The sequence below is a fragment of the Prionailurus bengalensis genome, chromosome C1, assembly GCF_016509475.1.
Source record: "Prionailurus bengalensis isolate Pbe53 chromosome C1, Fcat_Pben_1.1_paternal_pri, whole genome shotgun sequence".
Lineage (NCBI taxonomy): Eukaryota > Metazoa > Chordata > Mammalia > Carnivora > Felidae > Prionailurus > Prionailurus bengalensis.
The window spans coordinates 34143963-34169930 of NC_057345.1; the positions used below are offsets into that span (position 1 = coordinate 34143963).

General features: G+C 55.6%; 1 protein-coding gene across 31 annotated transcripts in view; it reads left to right on the forward strand.

Moving 5' to 3' along the window:
* Positions 1-1253: 1253 nt before the first annotated feature.
* Positions 1254-25968, forward strand: part of PTPRF (protein tyrosine phosphatase receptor type F) — an 88718-nt gene continuing 64003 nt past the window's right edge. For 9 of the 31 annotated variants that reach the window (XM_043574669.1, XM_043574690.1, XM_043574701.1 and 6 more), the window contains exons 1-4: positions 1254-1508; positions 16363-16498; positions 25100-25245; positions 25413-25554. In XM_043574669.1, the coding sequence (XP_043430604.1) occupies positions 16408-16498; positions 25100-25245; positions 25413-25554 (379 nt within the window). In that variant the 5' untranslated portion in view covers positions 1254-1508; positions 16363-16407. Of the gene's footprint in view, positions 1509-9190; positions 9268-16362; positions 16499-25099; positions 25246-25412; positions 25555-25968 lie in introns of all 31 variants that reach the window. The other 22 variants (XM_043574678.1, XM_043574693.1, XM_043574683.1 and 19 more) reach the window with 6 other exon arrangements.

A 25968-nucleotide genomic window follows, 5' to 3' on the forward strand; every position in this document is an offset into this window, starting at 1 on the left:
AGAAACCTCATCGGGGTCCTCAACTGACCTAGGGCAATAGGGGCAGGTTGCCATCTTGCCCAGGGAAGGAGAGGGTTGTGTGGCTGATTCTTAAATGGTGGTGGCATGGACCGGGAGGGTGGGTCTGGAGTAGATGGTGGGCAAGGATGGTGGGGGGACTTTGGTGTGTGTGGCTCTTGGTGTGGAGCTTACCAAGTCTCCCTCTGAGTTAGGACTTGGAATAAATCTTCAGGTAATTTATGGGTTTAGCCCAGAAATTTATAAGGTCAGCATTTGAGTTTTGGTAGGAGTCAGAAACTCAATACCAAAGTTTTTTTACATCAGGTTCGAGTGACATTATTAAGTCTTGAACTCAGGGGCCAATGAAAGACTTGACTCAGGTTCACAGTTGGAACTGGGGTTGAAATCAGGTCAGATAAGTGGAGGGCAAACATGGGGATGAAGATTCGTGCGGAGTTTCTGCAAAGCCAGTCTCACTAATCTTGCATTCCAAGATAATTACAGTTGGGGCAAGTTAGGGTCCTAAGTTGCCCCAAGGATTTGTGGGGTTTAAGGTCAGCATCTGTGGTAGGGTTCTTTTCTGATGAACCAACCCAATTCTGGCATTGGGAATCCCAATTCAAAAAGTATTGGTGTTGACCTGGGACTGGGAGGGCAGTGTTGGAGTTTTATGTAAGTTTTGGGGTTCAGAAAAGTACTGGGGCCCATAACAAGGTAACTGTTGGACTTTAGGGTTAATATAGGGATCTGGGGCTCAGTATCAGAACTGGAGTCCACTTAAGGCCCAGAGTTAGGGCTGGTGTCCTTATCAAGCTTAGGTAGGTAGAGATGATAGAGGGATTTAGAGTCAGAACTGGTATTGGGGGCCAATATAGGGGTGTAGATTAAAATTACTACTTGGGCCAATGTGGGGGCAGAATTAGGAATCCGGACTCAATATTGAGTTTGGAGACGGGTCTGGGTTCACTATCAGGTGCATATTTGTAGAGGAAGGAAATGGGGTCCAAGAGCAGTATCCGGTTCATAGTAAGGACTGGGAGGCACTAGTAGGATATGGACTTCGTATGGGAGTTTGGGTCTGTCCTTGCTCACAACCGAGGTTCTGGTCCAATATTGGAGTTCCAGTCCGTTTAGACTCAGGGTTGGGTTGTGGCCTCGCTGGGCCTACGCGGCTCCACCGCTCTACGAACGAGAGTGCACGAGGGGAGGGGCGGCGCCGGGGACGCGCACGGCAGGGGCAGGGGCGCGGGCGCGGGCGCGAGCGGGGGCGCGCGGCTGGAGCTGGCGCGGGAGCGGCGGGAGCGGTGGCGGCGGCGTCGGCAGAGGCGGCGGCTCCGGCTCCGGCTCCGGCTCCGGCTCCACCTCGGGCTCCGGCTCCGGCTCGGGCGGCGGTGGCGGGAGTAAGACCCGGCGGTGGCGGCGGCGGCAGAAGAGCAGCGGGATCAGCGGCCCCAGCGGCTTGTGTGTTTTGGGGGGGGACATGCGGACCGACGGCCCCTGGATTGGCGGTGAGTGACCCCCGGGCCCCCCTACAGCCCCCTTCGCATCCGTTCCTTCCCCACTCCCCCCGCCCTCTCCCCGTTCCTCGCGTCTTCCGAGCGGGGCTGGAGGCGCCGCTTAGGCCGGGCCGCGCCCCCACCTGCCGCGCCCGCAGCCTCGGCTGGGCGCCCCCCCCGCCCCCGCCCCGAGCCTGGCGGCTCCTCCCCGCGCTTACCCCGCGGCAGACGCGCCCCCCCCCCACCGCCGCCGGCTGGCTAGGTCCTCGCCGCCCCTCGCCGCCCCCCTCCTCCCAGCCCTCCGCGCCGCACCTGAGCCGCAGCCCGCGCGCCCCCAGTGCAAAGTTTCCCTTTGCATTTGTGCTCCCCGTTCTCGGTCCCGCTTCATCTCCCCCCGCCGGCGCGGCCGCGCTCCGGGGGCGGCCCTCCACCTCTCACCGCCACCCACCGCTACCCCAGCCCCGGGCGGGTCCAGGCCGCGCCCCCGCCCCCGCCGCACAGGCGCCCCCTCCCAGCCGGCAGGGGATCCGCAGCCGACGCGCCCCCGTCTCGCTCGCCGCCCTGGCGCACGTGCGGGCCCGGGGTTTGCCGGCGCGAGTTTGGAGCCCCCCCCCCCCCCCGCCAGCCTCGGTCGCCGGCGTGGGCAGGGGAGAGGCCTGGCGGACTGTGCCCACCCCCACCCTGGTGCAACGACCTGAAGGCCCCGGAGCGACCTGTCCCGTGAGGACGTGTCCACTCGGACCGGCTCCGGAAAGTTCACTCAGTCGCCGCCCCGCGTCCCGTCCCGTCCCGTCTCGTCCTGGTGTGCCCCGGTCCTCATCGCTGTGCCCACGTTTCAGTCTCAGCTGCTTTCTGTTTTCCTCCGTGCCTTGGTCTCAGTGCCCTTCAGTGTCTCTGTATCTCTGTCTCCCTGTGTCACTGCCTCCCAGTCTCACCCCCCGCAGCCCCGGGGTCCCTCCTGCTGTCTGTGGCTCGCTCCCCGGATCTCTCCGTTCTCCCGCCCTGGGTCTCGCCGTTCTCTCTCCCGGGTCTCTCTGTTCTTTCTACCCGGGTCTCTCTGTCCTCCCGTGCCGGATCTCTCTGTTCTCTCTCCTCGGGTCTCTCTGTTCTTTCTTCCTGGGTCTCTGTTTTTTCTTCCCAGGGCTCTCTGTGCTCCCTCCCCCATCTCTGAGTCTCTCTCTCCAGGTCTCTCTCTCGTGTCTCCTATTAGTTTCTTGGTGTCTCTGTCTCCCACTTGACCATAATCTCTGTGCGCCCTCTTCTAGGCCCCCTCCCCATTTCTCTGGAATGCTGCCTCTCTGGTTTTTCCACCCTAGGGTGGGGGAGGGGCTAGCCTTTCTCCCCATTTCAATATCCACCCCCCCCAACCCCACCCCCCCGCAGTGCAGGGCACCCCCCCAAGTTGGAGCAGGTTGGGGGTGGGAGCCCTGTACCTGAGCTGGGAGCCCTCCAGCAGGAGGGGATTCTCTGGATTCCCCTGGGGGCAGCCAGGCAGAGCCTGGGAAGCTGGACTGCTGAGTGTTGGTGATGAAGGCTCCACTTTGGCTCCTGAATAGACAAGGGCAGGGATCCAGAGTGACCTGGTACGGAATCTGGCCAGAAAATCCTGGGAAGTGCACTGGGGTGGTAGGCCTAGAAAAAGATTCAGGAGGGTCTTTCTGGGGGATCCTCAATGGTGGGAGATCCCCCGGGAAGGGAAGAGCTCTGCTGAGAGATCCTTTGGGAGACATCAGAGATCTGATGGGATCCAGAAGAGGGTTCTGGGAGGAAATCTTAGAAAATTCTATGCTTGGCGCCTTATTAACTCTTGCTTCAGGGAGCAAGAAAATCCCTGTTTTTCACTGATTATATGAATGAGCCTAAGGCTTCGAGAAGGAGAAGGTGTAACTCCCCAAGCACAGCCCCCAACATCCGCAGCCTCAGGCACAGGCCACACACACACACACACACACACACACACACACACACACACACCCTTCTACCATCATTCCTACACTCAACACCCCCCCACACACACACATCCACTTGCCTTCTTGCCCTCACACTTGCACACCTGGGCCTGCACAGCAGCCGGAGCTCAGAAATCTACTGTGCTCGCATGGCCATGCACCACTCTGTTTGCTTGTGCCCTCACAGCACCTCTTTGCACATCCCTAGGAACCGTGTGTATGTGCACGCCCACAGAATTTTGCACTCTCCTGCACACACTTTCTTGCACTTTTTGGCTGGCTCAGTTTCCCCCTTATTATTTGAAATGTGTCTGTAGTTTTGTTTTCTTTTCCAGTTGTTCTTCCTCTTCCCTTTTTTCTTTCCTTTAATGAGGGCATTGTTTTAATATTATTCCTTCCTTCTTGCTCTTTGCCCTGCAGCTCCTGACCTTTCCTCTGTTCAGCCTTGTTCACACTGTGAGCATGGGGGTGGTGTTGGGGGTGTTGATTTGGGGGCTGATGGAGCAGTTGGAGAGGGATGGCTGCAGTAAGAGTAGATGACTGAAGAGCTTTTCTTGGAAATTGTATTGATATGCAGCAAAATGCTGGCCCTGGCAATTTGTGGTCTGTAAGCTCTTCCGTCAGCCCTAACTGGGAGTTCAGTGTTGAGGACCCTCAAGTGGGCCCCACAGCTCTTTGATAAAGGCTGAGACATGTCACAGTTTCTCCACTTTCTAGCTTGTTCCTTCCCAGGTCTCAGTTTTCCCCCCCTGTGAAATGGGGCAGCTTGTCCAACCTTGATTGGTCCCAAGGCTGTTGTGAGAATCCAAGGGAGATGTGTGGCAGTGCATAATCAGCAGTGGCAGTCCCTTCTCGTATGACTGACACTGCTGTGTGCTTGGGCCAAGCTTGCAGCCAGGGCCCTGCCCTTGAGAAGCTCATGGTCCCTGGGGGAACAGATTGCATCATGGGAATGCAGAGCAATTCACTAGACTCTTATTGATTGCCGACTGTGTGCCAGACACTGGGCTAGGCACTTTCAGCCAAGCTGCCCTGCTTCCTATGGGACTAGGAGCTTTTGGAAGAGGGAGCCCATCCCTTAGGAACTGCTGTGGTTGAGCCCAGCATCAGCTCATCTAAAGCAGCTACAATTCTGAGCCGAAGTTACAAGGTTGGATGAGCTGCTTCCATATGAGGCAAGGGAGAGTTCAAGGGTCAAAGTGAGGTGAGTCCCAGAAGAGCCCAAGAAGGGGCTATCTGAAGTGAGTTTTGAGGAATGAACAGGAGTTTTCCAGCTGAAGAAAGAGCACTCTGGGCAGAAAAGAATAGTGTGGGTAAAGACTCAAAGGTCTTGACGTATTCCAAGATACAGCAGATCAGAGGGCCTTTAATGCCCTGTTTTAAATAGCTGTGACTTTACTTTGAGAACACAGAAGGGAGAAGGGAGCCGCCAAAGATTTAAAGCTTGGGTAGGGGGTGTGGAATGTGCTATGATCAGATGTTTCCAGAAGAGGATTCTGTGGCTATGGGAAGCGGATGGACCCACGATGCCCATTGAGGAGGAAATCAGGTGAGAGGTGATGGTGTCTTAGATAGGGGAGTAGCATGGAGCGATTCAGAAGGCACCTTTATCAGGACAGGATGATTTATTGGATGTGGGGGTGGGGAAGAGGAAGAGGAAGGGGTCTGGGTTCCTGGGAGTGACTGGGTGAGGCCTTTACTGAAGGCCCTGCAGGTTCACTGAGCTGGGAACTTGGGGAGGAGAGGGAGATTGGGGGGGCAGATAACAAGCTCATGGTTGGGCGCCTTGTCTTTGAGATGCTTGGGGCATTTGAGGTCCAGTGGGGGAAGGGGAGACATCCAGGAGGGGGCTGGGTGTGAGGATCTGGAGTTTGGGAGAGAAACCTGGGCCAGAGGAAGGACGGAGAGTTCTCTGAGAGCGTGCTGAGCTGTGCTTATCAGGAGCCCACAATCTCAGTGGGTTGTGTGGGTTCTGGTTCCTAACTGTTGGGGTGCCACTCTGTTAGTAGCAGTGTGACCTTAAGCGAGTTGCTTAACACCTCTGAGTCCGTTTTCTCCTCTGTCAAGTGGGCCTAAGACAATTCCATGCTGTGTGTTGTTATGAGGATTAAGGTCGGATATGCAAGAAGTGCTTAGAACAGGGCCTGGCATCTAGTAAGCAATGGTGTCTCAATGGTATCAGCAGTCGTTAATAGTGGGTGCAAACCCACCCCCATCAGAATTGGGGGTGGGGGTGGCCTTTAAAACAATACCTTGTAAGGGGAGCCTGGGTGGCTCAGTCGGTTAAGCGGTTAGGTGTCTGTCTCTTGGTTTTGGCTCAGCTCATGATCTTACAGTTCATGAGTTCAAGCCCCTCTATCAGTGAGGAGCCTGCTTGGGATTCTCTCTTTCCTTCTGTCTGCCTCTCCCCCACTCATGCTCATGCTCTCTTTTTCAAAATAAATAAACTTTAAAAAAATAAATAGGGGCACCTGGGTGGCTCAGTTGGTTAAGCATCTGACTTCGGTCATGATCAGGTCATGATCTCACAGTTCTTGGGTTCGAGCCCTGCATCGGGCTCTCTGCTGTCGTCATGGAGCCTGCTGTGGATTCTCTGTCTCCCTCTCTCTCTGCGCCTTCCTCACCCCGCCTGCACCCTCTTTCTCCTTATCTCAAAAATAAATAAACCTTGAAAATAAAATAAAATAATAAATTTAAAAATAAGTAAAACAATACCTTGTTAAGATTAGGACACCTGATCGCCTAAAGTAACTAATTCTGAGCTGAGGTTCACAGGTTGGGGGAGCTCAGCAAGGAGAGTGCCTGGCCCCTAGCCTTCTGCCCTTGTCATCATCTCTGGGATTGTGTGTATTGCTCAGGTGTATTTGACCTTCTGGTGGGCTGGTATGAGAACACTAGAGGCCTCAGCACGCTCAGTTCCCCATTTCCACCACCCCACCTGGGCCCTGGGTGTCTAATGAGGTTCTGCGTCTGAGGTCCAGATGCACCAGTCTCTTTGTGTCCCCAACCTCCAGATCTGAGAACAGCGGTTTTTGCTCCTCAGCATTGTTTTAAAGTTTTTTTTTTTAATTTTTTTTTTAACGTTTATTTATTTTTGGGACAGAGAGAGACAGAACATGAACGGGGGAGGGGCAGAGAGAGAGGGAGACACAGAATCAGAAGCAGGCTCCAGGCTCTGATCTGTCAGCACAGAGCTTGACGCGGGGCTTGAACTCACGGACCGCGAGATCATGACCTGAGCTGAAGTCGGACACTTAACCGACTGAGCCACCCAGGTGCCCCTACGGTTTTTTTTTTTAAGTTAATTTATTTATTTTGAGAGAGAGAAAGTGCGTGCACAACTGGGGGAGGGCTAGAGAGAGGGAGAGAGAGAATCCCAAGCAGGCTGCACACCATCAGCGCAGAGCCCGACGACGGCTCTGTCCCACGACGGTGAGATCATGACCTGAGCCGAGATCCTTGGCGTTGTTCTAGCTGCCGCTTCCGGGGACTGTTCCTAGTAGTCCTAGGGCCTGCCGGGGAGCTGCTCTGGAGGGCCCCCAGTGCCTGTGCTCCTCTGATTTCAGGTTGCTCCTGGTCCTGCTGCCAGGCTGGGTTCCAGGTGTGGCAGGTGACCGAGAGGCCTCCTGGGGGCCAGCCCTGCGTTGGTGCCAAGGCCTCTTACCTGATCCTGGTCGTTGCTGCCAGCCTCACCACTTCTGAGGCCTTTCCAGCGATTGCAGACTTGGGCTCAGTACCAGTCAGGTCCTCACTGAGTAGCTTTCTAGTTGGCTTTCTGGGCATGTCTGGTGGTTGTGATCTAGGTGTGTCCCAGGGTGAGTCTGGAGTGGTTCTGGGAGCTGCTGCTGGTCAATTCTGATTGCCTGTCTAGGTTGTTTTGAGTCCGGTTTGATCTTGGACTAGTGTGGTACCAGGTGCTATCCTGGCTGTTCCAGAATCCTGCCCTGGTGCTGTTCCGTGTACTTGAAGGTCTTTCCACGTGCAGAGTTTTGTCTCTGCCTGTTTTCTTTGTTCTCTGACCCACCTCCAGGCCATTTTGGACACACATCTCTTCTCAGGTGTGACTCCTGCTCAGTGTAGGTCCATCCTGGCATGGCCTCGGGCATGGCACTAGAGCCAGCTGGCTTTGGGGACCCTCCCCATTCTCTGCCTCAGACTCTGTCCCTCTGTCCCACGGTCCCTGAGCAACGGTGGAGCCAGTAGCCTCACATTTGGTACCACAAGGCAGGCGTCCCCAGACAAACCGGCCTTGGAGTTTGGGACATGGAAGCTGGTTTTTCTGCCCAGACTCGCCCAGCAGCCTGTGTGTTGGGAGCAGCGGCCACAGGGAACATTGTGGAAACTCAGTGGACTAGGGCAGGGAGGCTGGCGGCCCTCCTGAGGGCCGGAGCTGCTGGTACTGGCACGGCAGGGGGCAATGGAGGCCAGAGAGGGTGTGCTGCAGGGTCAGCATGAGACAGTACTGGGTTGGCGAGGCCCGTCTTGGTCAGATATGATGGGCCTTCCAAGGACATCCCCCATGTTGCCAAAGGTGGTCAATCTCAAGTGAGGACAATTCCCAGGTGCGGGAGGCTGGCTCAGAGTTGGTGAGGGCACTCCCTGACGTCCACTCCCATTTTGGGAGGAGCCTCGGGAGAATTGCTGTGTATCGTGGTCATCACTGTGCATGTGGAGGTGTGAGGCCGAAGAGAAACCCACTGTGACGTGCGTCCTGTGTCGAGTGGGCCCCAGTGGTGCCAGGTCGCTGAGCTGTGGTGAGGTGGTGTGTGTTCAGCCCTCACCCCACTCAGGAGGGTGCCCACCCTGGTGGGGCCTCAGTCATCGTTCTAGAGGGAAGAGATGGGCCGCATGGCTGTGTATGTGCCAGCAGAGGAGGCATCCAGGGGCACACCTTCATTTAAAAAATTACAGAGAAGCAGAAAGTCAAAAATAAATATTGCTTCGGAAGTTTCTTTGAAGGCCGTACGTATGCTGGTGTGGTTCTCCGAAGCTGGGGTGTTTTCTATGAACTCATTCATGCATCCATGCACTCGTTCATCATGTCCTAATGAAGCCCCTACTGTGTGCCTGCTCTCTGCTGAGCGCTGGGGATATGGAATTGGGGCCAGGCACACACCAGGCTCGTGGTCATGACTCCGTGACCCTGCAACAATTGTATAAAAAAATAATTCCTCACATTTGTGGTCACTGCTCCTAGGCAAGGTCCAGGCGTGTAGTCTGGGACATCATGGAAGGCCTTCCTGAGAAAGTGCCATTGGCTCTGATGTCTAAGGGGTACTTGGCACAAGAGTGTGGGCAACATGTTGCAGGCACTGGCAGGCTAGAGAGCGCACATTTGAGGATCAGAGGGGGAAGTTCTTGTGGTTGGCTGGCAGGTGTGGAGGTGGGCGGGGCCTGGGCTCTGCTGGAGGGGTAGCTGGAGGGGTGCCCGGAGGGTTCAGACACAAGTGTTACTACTGACGTGGGGGGTCTCAGTTTGTGTTGTTTGCTGTATGCTGGGTTCCCGGAAGAAAGCCCAGCACACTAGTAGATGCTCGGGAGTACTGAAAAGAGTAACTGAGTGAAGAGATGGGCATTTTTACTAAATGGGGATTGTCCTGCACAAAGTTTCGACGCCTGCTTTGTTGTTGTTGTTGTTGTTGTTGTTGTTTCATAAACAGCAAATTCTGCATGTCTTTCTGTGTCAGTGTATACTATGCTGTGATGAAATTCTTGGTATTTTCTCATCCTTTCCTCTCTCTCTAGGAAGGAGCGGAGACCCTGGTGCCCTGCCCTCAGTGCTGGTTGTCCAAGAGTGACTGGTGTGAGCAAGCAGAGACCTGGTGGGTGTGCCCCAAGAGGTGGCGGGGGCCAGGGCACAGAGGGGTCCTCTGGGCCAGGCCGAGCAGCTCAGATTGTGATGGAGACTGGTGGCGAGCCATGGAAGCGTTGCCACTCGGGGCGTGACATGGTCCAGTGTGCATATGGCTGAGCGATGGTGAAGGGAGGTGGTGATGGACGTGGAGAGAAGGGATGTGAGTGCTGTTTCGGGACGTGGAGGAGACAGGACATGGTGCAGGACTGAATGTGGGGCATGAGAAAGGAGGGGAGGTGTCCAGGATGGTGCCTGGGTTTCTGGCCAGAATGGTTGATGGAGGTGGGTGGGGAGTGATATACATACAGCTCGTCAGCTGCTGTAGGTGTGAAATAGGCTTCTGGGTGACATTCTGGGACTTCCACTAGGAACTGTCTGCTTTTTCAGTCATCATGTTTCTGTAGGGAAGTCTGTTCCCATCAACTGTAGGTTGTGGTAGAAAGAGCAAGGTACCTCCAGGATCTGGGGCACCTCCTTATCTTTTTCAGGTCCACTTCTCCTCTCGTCTTTCTGCCACCGCATAGAGCAGGTGGGTTGGGTTGGGAGACAGAGCACGGGGAGCCATGGATGTTGGCTAAGACTCTAGACTTTTTCCTGAGGGTCATATGGAGACACTGAAGGTTCTTTTTTTTTTTTTTTTAATGTTTATTTATTTTGGAGAGAGAGACAGAGACAGAGCATGAGCGGGGGAGGGGCAGAGAGCGGGAGACAGACTCCAAAGCAGGCTTCAGGCTCTGAGCTGTCAGCACAGGGCCCGATGTGGGGCTCGAACTCACGAACCATAAGATCGTGACCTGAGCTGAAGTCAGATGCTTAACCAACTGAGCCACCCAGGCGCCCCGACACCGAAGGTTCCTAAGCAGAGAAGCAACATCTCTCCATTTGCCCATCCGTTCAGTCCTGAAACATTATCTGTGTGTCTGCTGTGGAATCAAGCAGCAAAATGTGCTTGAGGGCCACGATCACCTTGCATTTTTATAAGCTTGCCTGGGGCATTGGTTTGAGTGCAGGGTGAACTGGGAGAAATCTGAGGGCGGAAGCCCCCTAAAGAGGTATGCACTTCTGAGGTCTTACTGACACGTGGAGGTCGGAGTGGAGGCAGTGCAGATTCAAACTTACTGACCAGGGGCGCCTGGGTGGCGCAGTCGGTTAAGCGTCCGACTTCAGCCAGGTCACGATCTCACGGTCTGTGAGTTCGAGCCCCGCGTCAGGCTCTGGGCTGATGGCTCGGAGCCTGGAGCCTGTTTCCGATTCTGTGTCTCCCTCTCTCTCTGCCCCTCCCCCGTTCATGCTCTGTCTCTCTCTGTACCAAAAATAAATAAACGTTGAAAAAAAAAATTAAAAAAAAAACTTACTGACCAGTTGGGTGAATGGGGTGAAGAAAAGAGAGAATTTGAGGAGGACTGGCTGGCTTGGGTGACCACGTCACTGGTAGTGCTTGTCACCAAGATGGGGACCTGAAGAGGGGCAGTGCTGGGGAGAATGAGTTCTAGTTGGACCGTCTTCTGTATGCTGTTGGAAGGCACAGCCCATGGCTGCCCCTTGGCTCAGGGCCCGGCAGGGCCCACTGAATAGTTCTGCACGGTCAGCTGATGAAGAGGGTTATGAGAGATGGGTCTGGGCTAGGTAGGGAAAGGAACTGAGCATGTGCTGGGTATCTGCTACGGGCCAGGCCCTGTGCATGGCGAGATGGGCACTGGGGCAATATACAGCGTGTGGCGGAGGCTGGGTCCCCGGGCAGATGGGGAGGTGGAGGTGGAGGTACCATGTGTCCCTTCACCTGTCCATCCTCAGAAGCTGGGTATGGCCTACCTGGGAGCCCATCCTCAGCAGAAAGAGGTGCCTGAAAGTGGAGCTCTCTGTCTTCTAGGGAGGCCGCTTGCTGATGGCATGTGTGAAGGGGTGCAGGAGATGTGCTGTAAGGCCTGCCTGGCTTCCGGAGGCAGGGCTGACTTTGAGGGGAAGATGCCCTAAGATCCTGAGGCCCTGGCACAGCTGGTACAAGAGTTAAGCCAGGCTGAGGCCTCTTTAGGTACAGGGCCCAAGGTGCTGATAGGAGACCTGGTTCTGGGGCAGGCCCTGGCCTATATCAGCAAAGGATCTTGCTGTCTACATCAGGGTTTTTTCAGTCTCAATACTATTGATGTTTTGGACCAGACAATCCTTTGTTGCGGGGGCCTGGCCTATTACTGTAAGATATCTAGCATCATTCCTTGTATCTTCCCACTAAATGCCAGTGGCACCTGCCCCCCCACACCTGCAGTCTTGACGGTAAAAAATGTCCCCAGACATTGCCTGATATCCCATGGAGGTGAGGGGAGGGGAATGCAGAATCACCCTGGATTGAGAACCACTGGTCTACACCACCTCTTGCTGTCTTCACTAAAGTGGGGAGGGTCGCTTGAGCTGAGTTCTTAGGGGTGAGTAGGTGGCTGGGGGCAAGAGAAGGGCATTCCTCCCAGGAGAGAGAACAGCAAATGCAGAGGTCTACAGGTTCTGGAGAGCGTTAACCCGAGGGAGGTTCCACTGCCGCAGGAAGGAAATTGGAGGACTGGTAGGTTAGGGGCGATAGCTGGAGGCAGGTGCCTTTGCTGGTCCCCTTGGTCTTCTGCCCGAGCTAAGCCTCTGCTGGACGTTGTGCCACCCGGAGAGACTCTGGGACGCTCTTCCTGAGTTCCTCCCTCCATTCCCCAGGGGCCCAAGAAGCTGAGCGCTGTTGAGAGGGCAGGGGGCCTGGCTGTAAGAGAGTGGGCGGGCTGTGCCAGGCAGTGCTTACAGACTCTGGCCAACTGGCTGGCAGAGCGAAGCTGCCTGCTGCTGGCTGTCTCACTCCCTGGGGCCGGGGTCGAGGCTGAGACTGATTTATTCCCGTCATAATCCCGCGGTCGGTTTGGTGAGAGTTGGAAACACGTTGGTTTTCCTTCCCAAGTGTAACAAGGCCTGTTTCCGCCTCCGCGGCCGCTGCTGCAGTGCCACGCGGTGAACTGTCCAGGACATGACAAAAGGGCTGGGTTAGCCGCCTGCAGCTTTGAACATGAACGGCTCCTGGCTCTCCCTGCCCTCAGGCTCCTCTCGCCCAAGCACTGGTCTCGCCTCTTGGCCGACCCCTCTGGGGACCCTGAATATCCTTTCTCCTGTTGATGTCATTTTGGGGCCCCAGCCTCCTGGGAGCGGGGGTCCTGGTTTGGGGGTGGGGGAGCTATAGGAACAGGTGGTATTTGGAGACTAATTAATATTTTTGAATAATAACACGTGCCCAAGGGAAACAAATCAATCTGTGTTTGCATATTCATGAAGAGGACTCCGAATGAATGATCCCAGCTGTTCTCTAGCCAGGGAGCCCCTCCCGCCCCGCCATCTCTGGTGACACATGGTCTCTCAGGAGTTGGGGGCACCCATTGAGGTTGCAGGGGTGCTTAGGTCAGGCTACGGAGAGGTGACATGGCCTCTGTGTTATATGCGTTTCCATGACGTTCTTATTTGAATCTTGTGGTTTGGTGTGGTGCCTGCTCCTTCCTTTTTCCTCCAAGCAGTGATTCCCAGGCTCTTCGATTTCACAAACTAGTACACTTTCCAAAAGTACTTGGGGGCCAGACATGGGAATGGCAATTTTTTATTTTGCAAAGTAAGGATATTATGGGGAAATACCACTATCTGCTAACACCCATATTGCATACAAGAAAGGACCTTTTAACACCAAAACAAAATATGAGAAATAACGGACAGTTCTTCCCAAGAAAGGGCATTTGGCAGCTTTACACTGATGTAGCAAGGAAAAAGGATATATTAAAACCATTCTGAATGTAGGAAAATCATATCCAATTATATTCTGTAATGTCATACAGTATGGAGTTGTTTTCCTGCCCAAGTACATCAGTGTGGGAGAACCAGTGGCCCACAGTGCACTTCAGAGACAAGCCTTAGTTAATGTCAAGGGCTCAGGCCTTGTTCTCATCCCAGATTCACCCAGCCATGCTGGGGGAAGTGGACGCCCAGCTCTTCACACTTGCACTGAATTCTCGGCAACCCCAGCGACGTTAGCACCAGTCCTGCCTCACTGCTCCTTTCCCACTTTCTGCCCATAGATGACCCTGAGCATTCTGGGGGTGGGGGGCAGGGCCAAGGACTAGACCGAGGTCAGGCCCAGGGACCCAGGACTCAGATGAGGGAGCAGGCTCTGTTTCCAGTGTTTGGGGTAGGTAGTAGTTTGCTCTTGCCAGCAGCTGGTGACGGAGAGGCCTTGCCTTGGACAGCTGTGTGGTTGCCAGAGTAGTTCCCTAAGAATGTGTCCATGTTTGTGTGTCCCGTGTCCCCCGCCTCTGGGTATAGCCACGTCCCTGTGTCCATGGACCTCTAGGAGAAGTTCTTTGGGGAGGGGATGTCTTTGTTTTCAATTTCTCTAACCTTTGTCCTGCTTTCAGTATCTGAACAGTGAGCTGAGTATCCCAGACTCAGATATGTGGGAGGTCCTTGGAATCCCCAAATAAGTGTCACCCTGGGGGTGGGGTTACCAGAGGCTCAAATTCTCTGACACCCATGGCCGGAATCTCATCCTAGACTGTACCACATGACACCGTTCTGGCGTTGTGCCCCTGTGATGGCTATACTGGGAACTCACACCCCTTTAATATCAGTCCTGGGGACTGATACCCTATGATGTCTATGCCGGGTAGGGGAGTGGTACACCTGTACAATAATGTATTGGGAAGTGATATCCTTATAAAGGCTGTTAGGGAGTTGCACCCCCAGGATGTCTGTACCCTGTGTCTACATTCATGTGATGTCTGGACCAGACAGCTACACCTCCATGACCTCTCCACCTAGGAGTTACAGTGCTGTGATTACTATACCAAGGCCAACACTTTTGTGATAATCACACCGGAAAACTACAGCCCATTCTGATTGTGCTGCACACCTGTACCTCCGTGACATCTCTTCTTTGTAGCTTTATCCCCTTTAGTTTTTGCCAGGGAGATCTTTTCCCCGTGCTGTGTGTTCCTGAGGGTTGTACCCCTGTGGTGTCTGCACTGGTGTGTGTGTGGGGCGGGGGGGTGCACACCCAGAATATTTGCACCTGGGAATGAAACCTCTGTAAATATGGTATTGTTGCACCCTATGATACCTGGACTAGGCCCCGTCTTTTTGGTGCAACGCACCACTGAGCTGCAAACCCATGGTATCTGTACCACAGGCTACAGGATGATTGTGACAGGGGGCCATGCCCCTGTAGCAGTCTGTCCGGATAGCTGGCTGCCTAATGGCTGCCGAGAACTTGAATTCTATTGTAGGTTTCATGGCTGCATCTCAGCGCTGTGGTGATCAAGTTCAGACAGGGCCTTAGTGATATGGGACCTGCATCCCAGACTGGCCGTACGGGGCATCATGGTAGGGACTTCCTCTCTCCTAGCCTCAGCCACCTGAGCTCTGTGATCACTGAGTGGGAACCCCAGGTATGGTGTGAATGGGGCTGGGTGCCCATCACGCCTCCTTCAGCTCTCTTGCTTTTACTTCTCAGCTCCTATCTGAGACTTTTAGCAAGATCTTGGGACAAAGGACATCTCCCTCCCTTTGCCTTTTGCGGTCAGCCCCCGCCCCACTTCACAGTCCTTCCTGTTTTGTCTTCACACCTTTGCTCACCTACCGCCCTCTGATCTTAGGACCTCTGACTGTCCCAGTTGAGACTAGGGTTCAAGTTCCAGAAAGGAGCAGAGCCGTCTTTGAGCCCTGCCCCTTCACATTCACCAGGCTTGTCCTTCCTTGCAAATTCTGTTACCATTGTGGGTCAGCTAGTACCTGGATCTGATCAAGACTGTCACCAGAGTCCCTGCATTCATTGTCACTCACTTGCCCCTCTATGTCCTGTTGTGTTTTCAGAGCATTACTGGGGGGCTTCTCACGGCACCAGCCACCTGCTCAGAGTAAGGTGTGAGCAGTGCTAGTGGACGCTGTTGGGGATCCCCTGAAACCCCCTGGGTTGGGGGGGGCATAGGAGAGAGCTCATCATTGGGCCTGTGGAGTGATAGCAGTGTATCTGTAGCGTATGGTGTGGCCATGCTGAAGGCTTCATACAGGTGTCTGGTAGAGTGGGGAGGGCACACCTGGCTGAGGAGCCTTATGAGTAAAGGCCTGGAGGCATTGAGCCAATCCCAAACACCGTCTTCCCTGTGCACAGGTGCCTGTCTCAGCCTGGAAGGCAGTTCTCAGCAAGCAGCTCCCTGAAGTTTGATCTGTAATGGCCCACTGGAGCAAGGGTGATGTGGGTGGAATCTGAGGGTCCCGCCACCCCCTGCCCATTCCTGGCCAATAGGGCCTTCCCTATGATTTCCTTAGTGGGAAGGTGCCATGGGAATTGGGTAGGACGAGGGTGGTCAGGCAGGGCATCTACAACTTGTCAAGAGCGCGTCCTGGCGAGCCTGGACGGGTTGTGGCTTTGGCTTCGAGCCTCTGATATGTGGATCCTGTCTGCTGCTAACAAGTCTGTGCTCTGGGGCCCGTGCTCAGCATGCGGGGTCTGGCCTACTGCCTCCTCCCTCCCTGCTGGGAAGAGAAGAGACAATGGGGTGCCCCAGGGACTAGCCTGCATGGGTCTGCTACCTTCTCACTGCTCTCTCTTAGTCTGTCTGTCTCTACCTGTGTGTCTCTGTGTCTGTCCAATCCTGTTTCCCTCTTCCTGTCCCCTTATGGAGGCAAGTTGGAAACTCACGGTCTGGGACAGAACATCCCTATACATCCTCTGGCCTCAGTGGCCCCCTGCCCTCCTACTCAGGTTTAGAGAATGACCTGAAGGCCTCTTGTACTCTCTCCCTACAGTGTGACTTTTGGATTACCTTGGGGTCACTGAGGAAGGGCAGGGGGAGTCAGTGAGGAGCCAGGGCTCTGTGGGTCTGGGTGGTCGTTGCATCGTCCAAGGTGGGGGTGGGGGTGTCTGTTCAACTAGACTCTGGATGGTCCGTGAGGAAGAGCAGGGTCTGGGTGGTGAGTAGGGATGAGGAGGTGGCGTAGGTGGGCAGTAGGGACATTGTTGGAAACCAGCTAACTGGCTCTGCCCTTCTCTCTATCACAGGTTGATTGTCCTGGGCTGTGGCTGGCCGTGGTGCTAGAGCCCTGGATGGCCCCAGAGCCAGCCCCAGGGAAGACGATGGTACCCCTTGTGCCTGCACTCGTGATGCTTGGTTTGGTGGCAGGTGCCCATGGTGACAGTAAGTCTGACCCCTCATGGTGCGGGATCTCCCAGGTTAAAAGGTGGCACTCCTCCTAGCAAGATTCTAGGGTGAGGGGCACAACCAGGTACTACAAGAGGCAAGATAGTTAGATAACTCCCCAGACCTCATACTGTCCTAAAAAGACATCCCCCTCTCAGTTAGATAACCACCCCCCCCAAGAAGTACTCCAGCCTCATGCTTCCTGGGAGCATCCTGTGAAATGCCTGCATGTCCCTTAAGGCACTGCGGGGTGGGGCATGTCTAAGTATGCCCCTGTTTTATGGGATGGGAGTGAGCCATGTCCAAGATTCATGTGGTCATTGGGTGACATGCTCAGGCGTGTACTGTGCCTGCCACTGCAGATCTGTGCAAAAGACACAGTGTGAGCCATGTCAGAGTTGAGTGGGAATAGGGGGGTGGCTCACAAGGAATCTATATGGATGTGTGAATGGGATGCCACATGTGTCCACAGGTCCAGGGAGAGACCAGAAGCCGGAGCCACCACAGCCCTTCCCCTGGGCTAGACCCTTGGGATTCATATGTGGGGACACTGAGTCCCTCCTTCCCCTTCTCCACCACCTTCAAGGCAAAAGGGCATCCCCCTTCCACCAGCCCCTCAGCGTTGGGAATCCGGGGAAGATTGCACCTGGCCAGCAGGATGCTGGGCTCCAGTGGACCTGTGTGTGTGTGTGTGTGTGTGTGTGTGTGTGTGTGTGTGCGCGCGCGCGCGTGCGCGCTGGCGGAAGTGGGATTGTCCCCTGCCCAAATCCAACTCTGAACTTTCCTTCCTTTCCTGCCGCCCTTCCCCCTGCCTGGCACTACAAGACTGGCCGCAGCCCGCCCCGTCACCATGGTTACCACTGCTTGGTTACTGGTGGGAGGCGGAGCACAGGGCAGATTTAGCCAATCTGCACACTGACAGGGAGGGGTGAGGTCGGAGCCAAGGTCCCTGGGGAAAGGGGCTGTTCCCAGCCTGTCCGGAGCCCAGAGGTGGCCAGGGGCCAACCCCGGGATCAGCCTGGGGGTCAGCAAGCCTTAGGGCTTCCCTCACCCCCCTCTCCAAGTATCTGGGCACAGATCTCTATCCTTGCCCCTCCCAGGCCCTTTCTCCTAATGGCTCATTAATTATTCAGGACCAGATCCTGGAGAGGGGTGGGACTAGGGCGCCCCGCCCTTTGTCCTCAGAGGCTGGGCCCTGGTGGGGCTGGTAGGGCCAGGGGAAGGGGAGGGCATTCCTCTTGGGGGCAGGGGCTGAGGGGGAGTGGGAGCTTTGAGGTGCAGGCTAAGGGAGGGCTGGGCAAGCAGAAGCAGCGCTGGGTTTGGGGGCAGGGGGTGATCTCCAGGCCTAGCTGGGGCTGCTGGAGAGCTTGAGCCTGCAGGGGCAGGTTGGGGTAGAAGTCACTGGGTGTGACTCTGACGTTGGCAGGGGAGGCAAAGGCTTGTCAACAGTCAGGTGTGGTCAGTAGCCCTTAGACACTGAAATACTGTCCTTGCTCTCTGACCTCACCCGGGCACTCTCATGGCCTTCAGACAGGAGTTTGAGGGCAGAGGGAGGACCGCCCAGCTGGACTTTCAGACAACACATCCTGGGAGAATAACTGCCTTCCCCTCCTGCTTCAGACCAAACATGCCCTGACGTGTACCCTCATTCCCCCCAAACCTGTTCCTCCTTCTGTGTTCTCTCCCCTGGCGAATGGCATTACCACCCACCCCGCCACCCAAGTCAGAGCCCAGGGCCTCCTCCCTGTCTCATTCCGCACATCTAATCCATCACCAACTTCTGTTGTTTCTCCCTTCTAAACATCTCTGGAATGCATCCACCTTCCTCTCCACTGCCTTCACCCAAGCCACGCTCAGCTCTTTTTTGGGCTTTTGCACGCAACTGCCTCCTGATGTCTTCCCTGCCTCCATTCCCTCATAATCCATTCTCCCTTCCGGAGTCTAAGAGTCAGGTTGCAAAATGAAAGCCTGACTGTGTCACTGCTCAGTTTAAAATCCCTCACTCTCCTCCCCTGTTGCCTTCAGGATCAAGCCTAGGGGTCTCGACGCTTCTCAAGGCTTTGCATTTTCTGGCCTCTGCCAACCTCATCCTTCACTCTGCCGCCCGCCCCAGGCTCCCGCCATGCTGACTTCTGTCACTCATATGTTCCCCGGGCCTCTGTTCCTTCTGATCCCTCTGCTTGGAACACTCTTCCTTGTCCTCCCACCTGACCAGTTCCCACACACTTGGAACCATCACTTCCTCCAGGAGTCTGGGTCATGTGCTACTTGGGGGACAGAGCGAAACAATTTTTAGAACAGAGTCCCAGAACCTCCATGCTGGTCCTTAAGAACCAGAACCCAAGGACCAGGGTCTTGAAAGTAGGAACCAGCTGGAGATGCTGAAATAGGGTGAGTGGGGCTCTGCTCCCAGACAGAGAGCCATGGGAGGGGAGCCTGGGTTGGGGGCTGTGACTTGGCCCTGTGAAGCAGGGTCTGTCCTATAGACCTGCTTCATGCTACATACGCTTTTGGACCTGTACCCCTCCCACCGTGACCAGGCTTAGACTGGGCTTAGGAGACTTCTAGCCAGGGGTGACTGAGCAAACGTGGACAGAGCTACTGCAAAAGGTAGGGCAGGCGCCCCAGAGAATTGACGACCGGAGCACTGAAGCGCGGAGCGGACAAATGTGTTTCTATAGGCCTCTTAACGAGACAAATGAATGGGAGCCCTGGCCTCTGAGGGGAGCGGAGGGAAGGGGGGTGGAGAAGCAGCTGCCAAGAGTTAGCCCAGAGGCCCCAGCGTTAATGCCGACTCAGCTCCGATGGAGACCCAGGCACGCGGGGTGCGGGCAGCTCCCCCAGCCCAGGTCTTTGTGGTTTCTCAAGGGGAAGGCTTGTAGGGGGCTAGAGGTGGTCCCAAGCAGGAAGAGGTTTCTCCTTCTCTAACGTGCAAGTCAGGTGCTAGGTGGCCACCCAGGCCTGCCTCTGGAACACGCAGTGGGGGGTTACTACGGTGTGTGCTGTTGGGGGGCAGCACTGGCACAGAGGTAGTGATCTAAGCACTTGGGAAGGGCGTTGGGAGGCTTCCTGGAAGAAGGGAACCCTGAACAGTGACTGGATATTTGCTGATGGTGGGTGTTGCACAATGGGATAAGATGGGGCAGGGGGGATAGGGATGGCACTTGGGCTTCTCCATGGAGCTCATGAAAGAGATACAGTGAAAACCATCTCCCTTTTGTTCCAGGATAGCATAGGACAGAGGCAGGGATGCAGCACAGGTGATCAGGTTTGAGCAAGGACCTGGTTACAGCCTAGTGACTTGGAATCATAGGAACCTGGAGTAGGATGCCCGATGCTGGAGGGGTAGATGGGGTCAGGGCAGGGGCCTGAGTAGCTGAGGGTGTGTCTGTCATGTCATACCCCTGCCCCGCCAGCCTTATGGGAGGCAGGGCCACCGGCTAGGTAGGACCTGGTGGCCTGCCTAGACTCTGCCCTCCGTGGCACTTCTGGCAGGTTGCTTTCTCTCTCTGGGCCTGTTTTCCTATTGCGCAATAAGGGTAGTCACTCCTACCTGGAAAGGTTAACTGAGGTCACATGTTCGAGGCACCTGGCACCAAGTATGTGGTCCCTGCATCTGGGGCCATGACCTGGGGGCTCCCTGTGTGTCCCCTGGGAGCCCGGGGTTGTCTCTGAGCAGGCTCCCCTCTGGAGGGCACCAAGAACGGTCATAGGAGCCAGAGTTAATGAGTCCCCAGCTCATTAGGCAGTTCAGGGCCTGGGAAATCCACCTCTGCAGGAGCTCCCTCCCCTGCCTCGCTGTCCCTCACTCCCTCATGGCCGCGTGTCTGCTCTCTGCTTCCGTGTACACGTGTGTGGACATGTGTGTATGTGCTCTGCAGGGAAGGCACAAAATAGCAGTCCGTCTCTCCCTGTGGACAAGCCTCCAGGGTGACCCGGCTTGGCTGGCTGAACACCCTCTGCCCCAGAAGTGTGCCCACCCTCTGTCCAAGCTAGCCCACTCGTTTCCTTTATTTGGCCACTCATTCCCATTGTACATGGGCTCAGTGGCCTGCTTGAATGGAGAGTGTCCCAGGGCTTACCTCTGGGACCTGCTGCCCAAATTGCTGTGTGGCCCACAACCTCCGTGCAGTGAAGAAGGGGGGAAGGTCCAGAAGAGCGCTGGAACCACATTCTGGTGGGGGCAGAAGGCCCCTCCTGGCACGTGGTCTCTGAAGTTCTTCAGACCCCCACTGAACACCAGGCAGCACCTGAGTCAGCACCTGGCAAGAGTGGTCTAGTGGCTTGATTTTGACAGCGTGTCTGGGGACGTAATCAGTCAGTGTAGCTGTTACCAGTGCTGGAATGGGAAACCCAGAGGGCTGCTGGATGCAGGGCAGGCTCCCACAGGCTTGGGCGTGGGGTGCACGAGAGGGCAGGGCACACGCAAAGGCAAGCAGGTACCCACTGGCCTGGCCTGTCAGGGCAGGTCTGGGTAGGGGGTAGCCAGCCCACCAGAGCCAAGCGGTGTCCCAGCACACTGTTTGGCCCATGATAGGTGCTCTCTTTTGAAAGAGTCAGGAAAGGTGAACCTGGAGAGAGGTTAGCAGGAGCAAGTGTGGGGAGGGGAGTAGGGAGACTGAAATCAGCCCAGGGTTTGTAGCTGGGAAGAGACCTGGTCAGATTTGTGCTCCCCAGAGGTGGGCCTGGTGAACAAAAGGGGCAGGGGCTTGGCAGGGCTGTGGGACACCAACGAGCTGGAGTAATGGGGTTTGGCTGTCATGCTGGGTGAGGGGCCCCTGGGTGGGAGTGGGGGTGGGTTCAGGAAGCGGAGGGTGAGGCCTGAGTAAGGGGAGGGGCCTGCCCTGCCCGCTAGCACTGGTGGAGGGGGGGAGCTCAGGAGGCTCTGCCAGTCAGGCGGGTGGGTGGGCTGGGCGGGGCACTGGCCTCTCTCCAGCCTTCCAGGGTTCTGCCTCCTCAGTGGCCCCAGGACTTGGGCACCATCCAGCCTCCACACTTCCTTGGCCTTTTCCCTCCTCGCCATTCTCTCTTTCTTTCTCTCTCTCTCTCTCTCTCTCTCTCTCTCTCTCTCTCTCTCTCTCTCGTGACCCAGACCTGGCTCGCCTCCCCAGCTTCTGGTTCTTTGTTTGGTGGGGAGGCCCCGCCCCCAGGCGCGCTCTCCGGCCATTCCGGTTCAGCAGGTTCCAGCCTCTGCTTTCTGCTGCGGACACGTTGAGGCAGGAGTCCAGGAGGGTTTCCACCCTGGGCTCCTCTCCCTGGTGGAGCGGGCTTCCCCCTGGCGTGTGAGGGGCTGCGGTCTCCATCCTCCGCAGGCATGCCTTCCCTCGTCAGGTCACCCCTTCATTTGTTTTACACCCCCGTGTGCCAGGAACTGGGTCGGGCAACTGGGACGGGGCAGGAAGCAAAGCAGGGTGAGGAAGCGGCTGTGAACCAGATACTCCCCGCCCCCCAAATGTAGAAAAAGTAATAACCTCACACACGTGCTATGTAACAAACTGTGAGCAGTGCTGTGAGAGAGGCGGGGAGAGTTACGAGAGAGCTTAAAGCCAGGAACTGAGCTAATGGAGCAGCGGACGGCGACAGGGAGACCAAGGAAGGTTTTCTGAGGAAATGATGTTTAAGTTGAGATCAGGAAGGTGAATAGGAGTTCGTGGGTGAAGAGGATGTCTAAAAGGTTTGTGGCAGCAGGAACAGCTACTCCAAGGGTCCTGAGGCCACAGGGAACGTCACTCCTCCAGGGGCTGGGAAGCCAGGGCTGGGGTGGGGGGCGGGTGGGGAGTGGCTGGGGTCAGACCTGGCGAGGCTCTGTCCACCCTGAAAGGAGTTGAAGTTTTGTTTTGATAGCAGTGGGAGGCCTCTGCAGGGTTTTGGTCAGAGGAGAGGGGCAGTTCACTCGGGCTGCTGAACAGACACTAGACTGGAGGCAGGGACGCAGCTTGCTGGTCGGGCCGAATCTTCATCTTCAGTCAAGGGAAGGTGGCATCTGGACTAAGGTAGTGGCAGTGCAGAAGGAGATCATGGAGCTGCTGTCGTCAGGTCCTTGGGTGTCGGGGAGGTGCACACCCAGTGGAGCCTGAGTGGGCAGAGTCCTGTCCGAGAGGACCAAGGAGGCCCCGTCTGAAAGGACCAGCAAACAGGGACATGTTCTGCGGACAGCGGCAGACTGGGAGAGTCTGGAGCCTCTTTCAGGGAGCAGTCGGAGGAAATGGGGAGCAAATTGTAGCTTCTAGGCCCTCTACGTTATTCCCATGCCACTCTGACCCTCACCAAGGGTATGTGTTTCCCCACCAAGGCTGCCCCTGGCTCTTCGGGCCCAGCTGCTCTCACCCCCTCTAAGTACTCTGCAAGCAGTCAGGTGGGGAGGCCTGAGTTTCCCTCCTCCAGGGAGCCTTCAGTGCTGCAGGAAGAGCTTAGGATTGGAAACACCAATCAAACCCTAGCTCCACCCCCCCATCACTGTGTGACTTGTTACTTAACCTTCCGAGCCTCCATTTCCACATCTCTTAAAATGAATATGATACTACTACCCACGTCATTTTGTTTTGTTTTCTTTATGAAGTATTTATTTTTAAGAGAGAGAGAGAGCGCGCGTGCACGAGCAAGCAGGGGAGGGGCAGAGAGAGAGGGAGAGAGTCCCAAGCAAGTGCTGCGCTGAGCGTAGAGCTCAACATGAGGCTCGAGTCACGAACCTGTGAGATCATGACCTGAGCCAAAACCAAGAGTCAGACGCCTGACTGACTGAACCACACAGGTGCCCCCACATCATTGTTTTAAGATTTCAAGTGAGAGCAGCAGCTGCCTCCCACGCAGGACCCACCAACCGTCATGCCTGTGCATGCCCTCGACAGCCCTCGTCACATTCTGTCCACACAGACCCGTGGGCCCTGGCACCATTTTGCAGATGAGAAAACAGAGGCTCAGATGATGAGTGACTTGTGTAAAAATTACATAAAACTTGCAGAGCCTGCCGGGCCCCTGGGTGCTGGATAAAGTGGTTCCCTTCCTGCTCGCTGCAAGGCTAAGCCCTCTTACTCTGTAACTGCTGACCCCACTGGTCCCCGGACCCTCCCCTCCTGCGGGACTGCGCCCATCGCTGTCCACTGGATCCTGGGTCGGCACGCTCTCCCTGTCTGCTTCCTCCTTCCCAGCAGCATTTAAACGTTGTCTTTCACGTCTTAGGAAATCAAAAAAGAAACCAAGATGTAAGCCTCCCTGGACCCCTTACCCCCTGTAGGTGCCATCCTTTCTGTGGCTTCTCATCACAACCAGTCTCCTTTAAATGGTCACTGCACTCTTCTCTCCACTTTCTCACCATCCCCGCTCACCCCTCCACCTTCTTTGGTCCGGCTTCCCCCAGCACACCACTGACCCTGCTCTTCATAAAGCCCCGCTATTCTGTACCAGGCGTTTGGGAGTCAGACAGGCTTGAATTCAAGCCTCGGAAATGCCACTCGTTGCCTGTGTGACCTTGGACAAGTGACTTCACCTTTCTGGGCCTGTAAACTGGGGATAACAACGAGGAAGGACTAAATGAGATAAAGTACCTGGTGCGGAGTGGGTGCTTAGCGAGGGATGGTCATCACTGCACACACGTGTTTCTGTGCCAGAGATCAGGTCAGGCCTGGGCTCATTGGTACTGAGCAGGTGGTCTGAAAGGTCATTTCTCACGGTATTAGCCTTTCTGGAGCTGTTCATTGGCCTGATTAATAGGAAATGGATCCTCTGTCAGGATTAACGAGGCGTTGCTACATCTTAATGAAAAGCAGGTTTCTCTGGTCTCGTGACCCCCGCCACGGGGTGGGATTCATAGGGACAGGTGCTCCAGGTCAGCCCTGGTGTGTGTACCAAGGTGATATGGGCATGACAGTACAGTGTCTGAGCCCCCTTCTTCCTTCCCCTCCCCCACCTCCCAGTGGACACGCCGGGGAGATGTACAGGCTATCAGAAGGCAATAGCCAAGTCAGTGGGGGTGGGGGCGGGGCAGATTTACAGGAAAGCATTCACCTGGGAAGACGTCCAGAGACACTTAAAGAGGTGGAATGTCTAGGCCTTTCAGGACTGCTGGTATGTGGGGGCTGAAAGAGGAGGAATCACGGTTTCTGGCTTGAGCCTTGGGGTAGATGGAGGTACCATCCCCCAGATGGAGAGCAGTGGGGGAGGGACCAGTCTGAGAGGTGCTGGGGCTCTTCCAGGCAGCACTCAGCATGCCTTTGTCCTCTTGCTTGGAACTGATGGGGGATGGGAGAGAGTAGTATAGTGGTTAAAGCATGGACTCCAGACACAGGACTCTTGGGTTCAAATCTCAGCTCTGCCACTAACCAGCTGTGTCATGTTAGACAAATCCCTTAACCTCTCTGTGCCTTGATTTTCTTCTCTATAAGCGGATGTGATTATAGCACCCACCTCATATACTGCAGTTCTTTTGAGTAGTGCCTGGTACATAGTAAGCACTGTGTATGGGTTAGGTGTCACTATTCATATTTTCTTTATAGATCTTGCCACACACACACACAACCCCCCCCATGACTGCCACCTGCAGAGTGTTGGTGATGTCGGTGGTGACTGTGTCATGGTGACTTGGTGTCTCCATCTCTCCAGGCAAACCTGTCTTCATTAAAGTCCCTGAGGACCAGACTGGGCTGTCGGGAGGAGTGGCTTCCTTTGTGTGCCAAGCCACAGGGGAGCCCAAGCCACGCATCACATGGATGAAGAAGGGGAAGAAAGTCAGCTCCCAGCGCTTTGAGGTAAGACCTTGGGTAGGAAGGGGCTGGCAGAGTTCAGGGTCTGCCTATCCTATTCTGGGGTCTGGTCCTACATCCCCTCTCCTTGGTCTTCCTCCTCAGGGGCCTTTTGGAGGTGGGAGGATGTCTGATCCTGAGCAGACTGTGACCCTGTGTCTGTCCTCTGGCAGGTGATTGAGTTTGATGATGGGGCAGGGTCCGTGTTGCGGATCCAGCCATTGCGGGCGCAACGAGATGAAGCCATCTACGAGTGCACGGCCACCAACAGTCTGGGAGAGATCAACACTAGTGCCAAGCTCTCAGTGCTCGAAGGTACGTGCTGGAGAGGAACGTGGCATGGTGGGTGGGTAGAATGACGTGTGGGAAGAGCCAGTCAGCCAGCCCCGTCCCTGCCATGGGCGGGTGTGTGTTTGGCAGAAAGGAAAACTGGCCATCTTGGCATCAGCAAAGGTCAGAAGTGGACAGGGATGGTCATTGGATCTGGCCTGGATTGTTTGGCTTGCGCCGAGGCCAGCTGTGTCTTTATGTCCTGTTGAACCATGGTATTGCTCTGGTAGGGTTTGGGTCTGAGGTCTGATTTGAGGTGTGGGGCTGCAATTATGTATCGTTTGGGTTACTTGGCTTGTAGCGGTGGATCTGATTGTCCTGTGGGGCAGTGGGCTTCAGAGAGGTGTGTTCCCTTATGAACCAGGGCCCTAGGCTGGAGGCTAGGACTCTGTGGGTGGA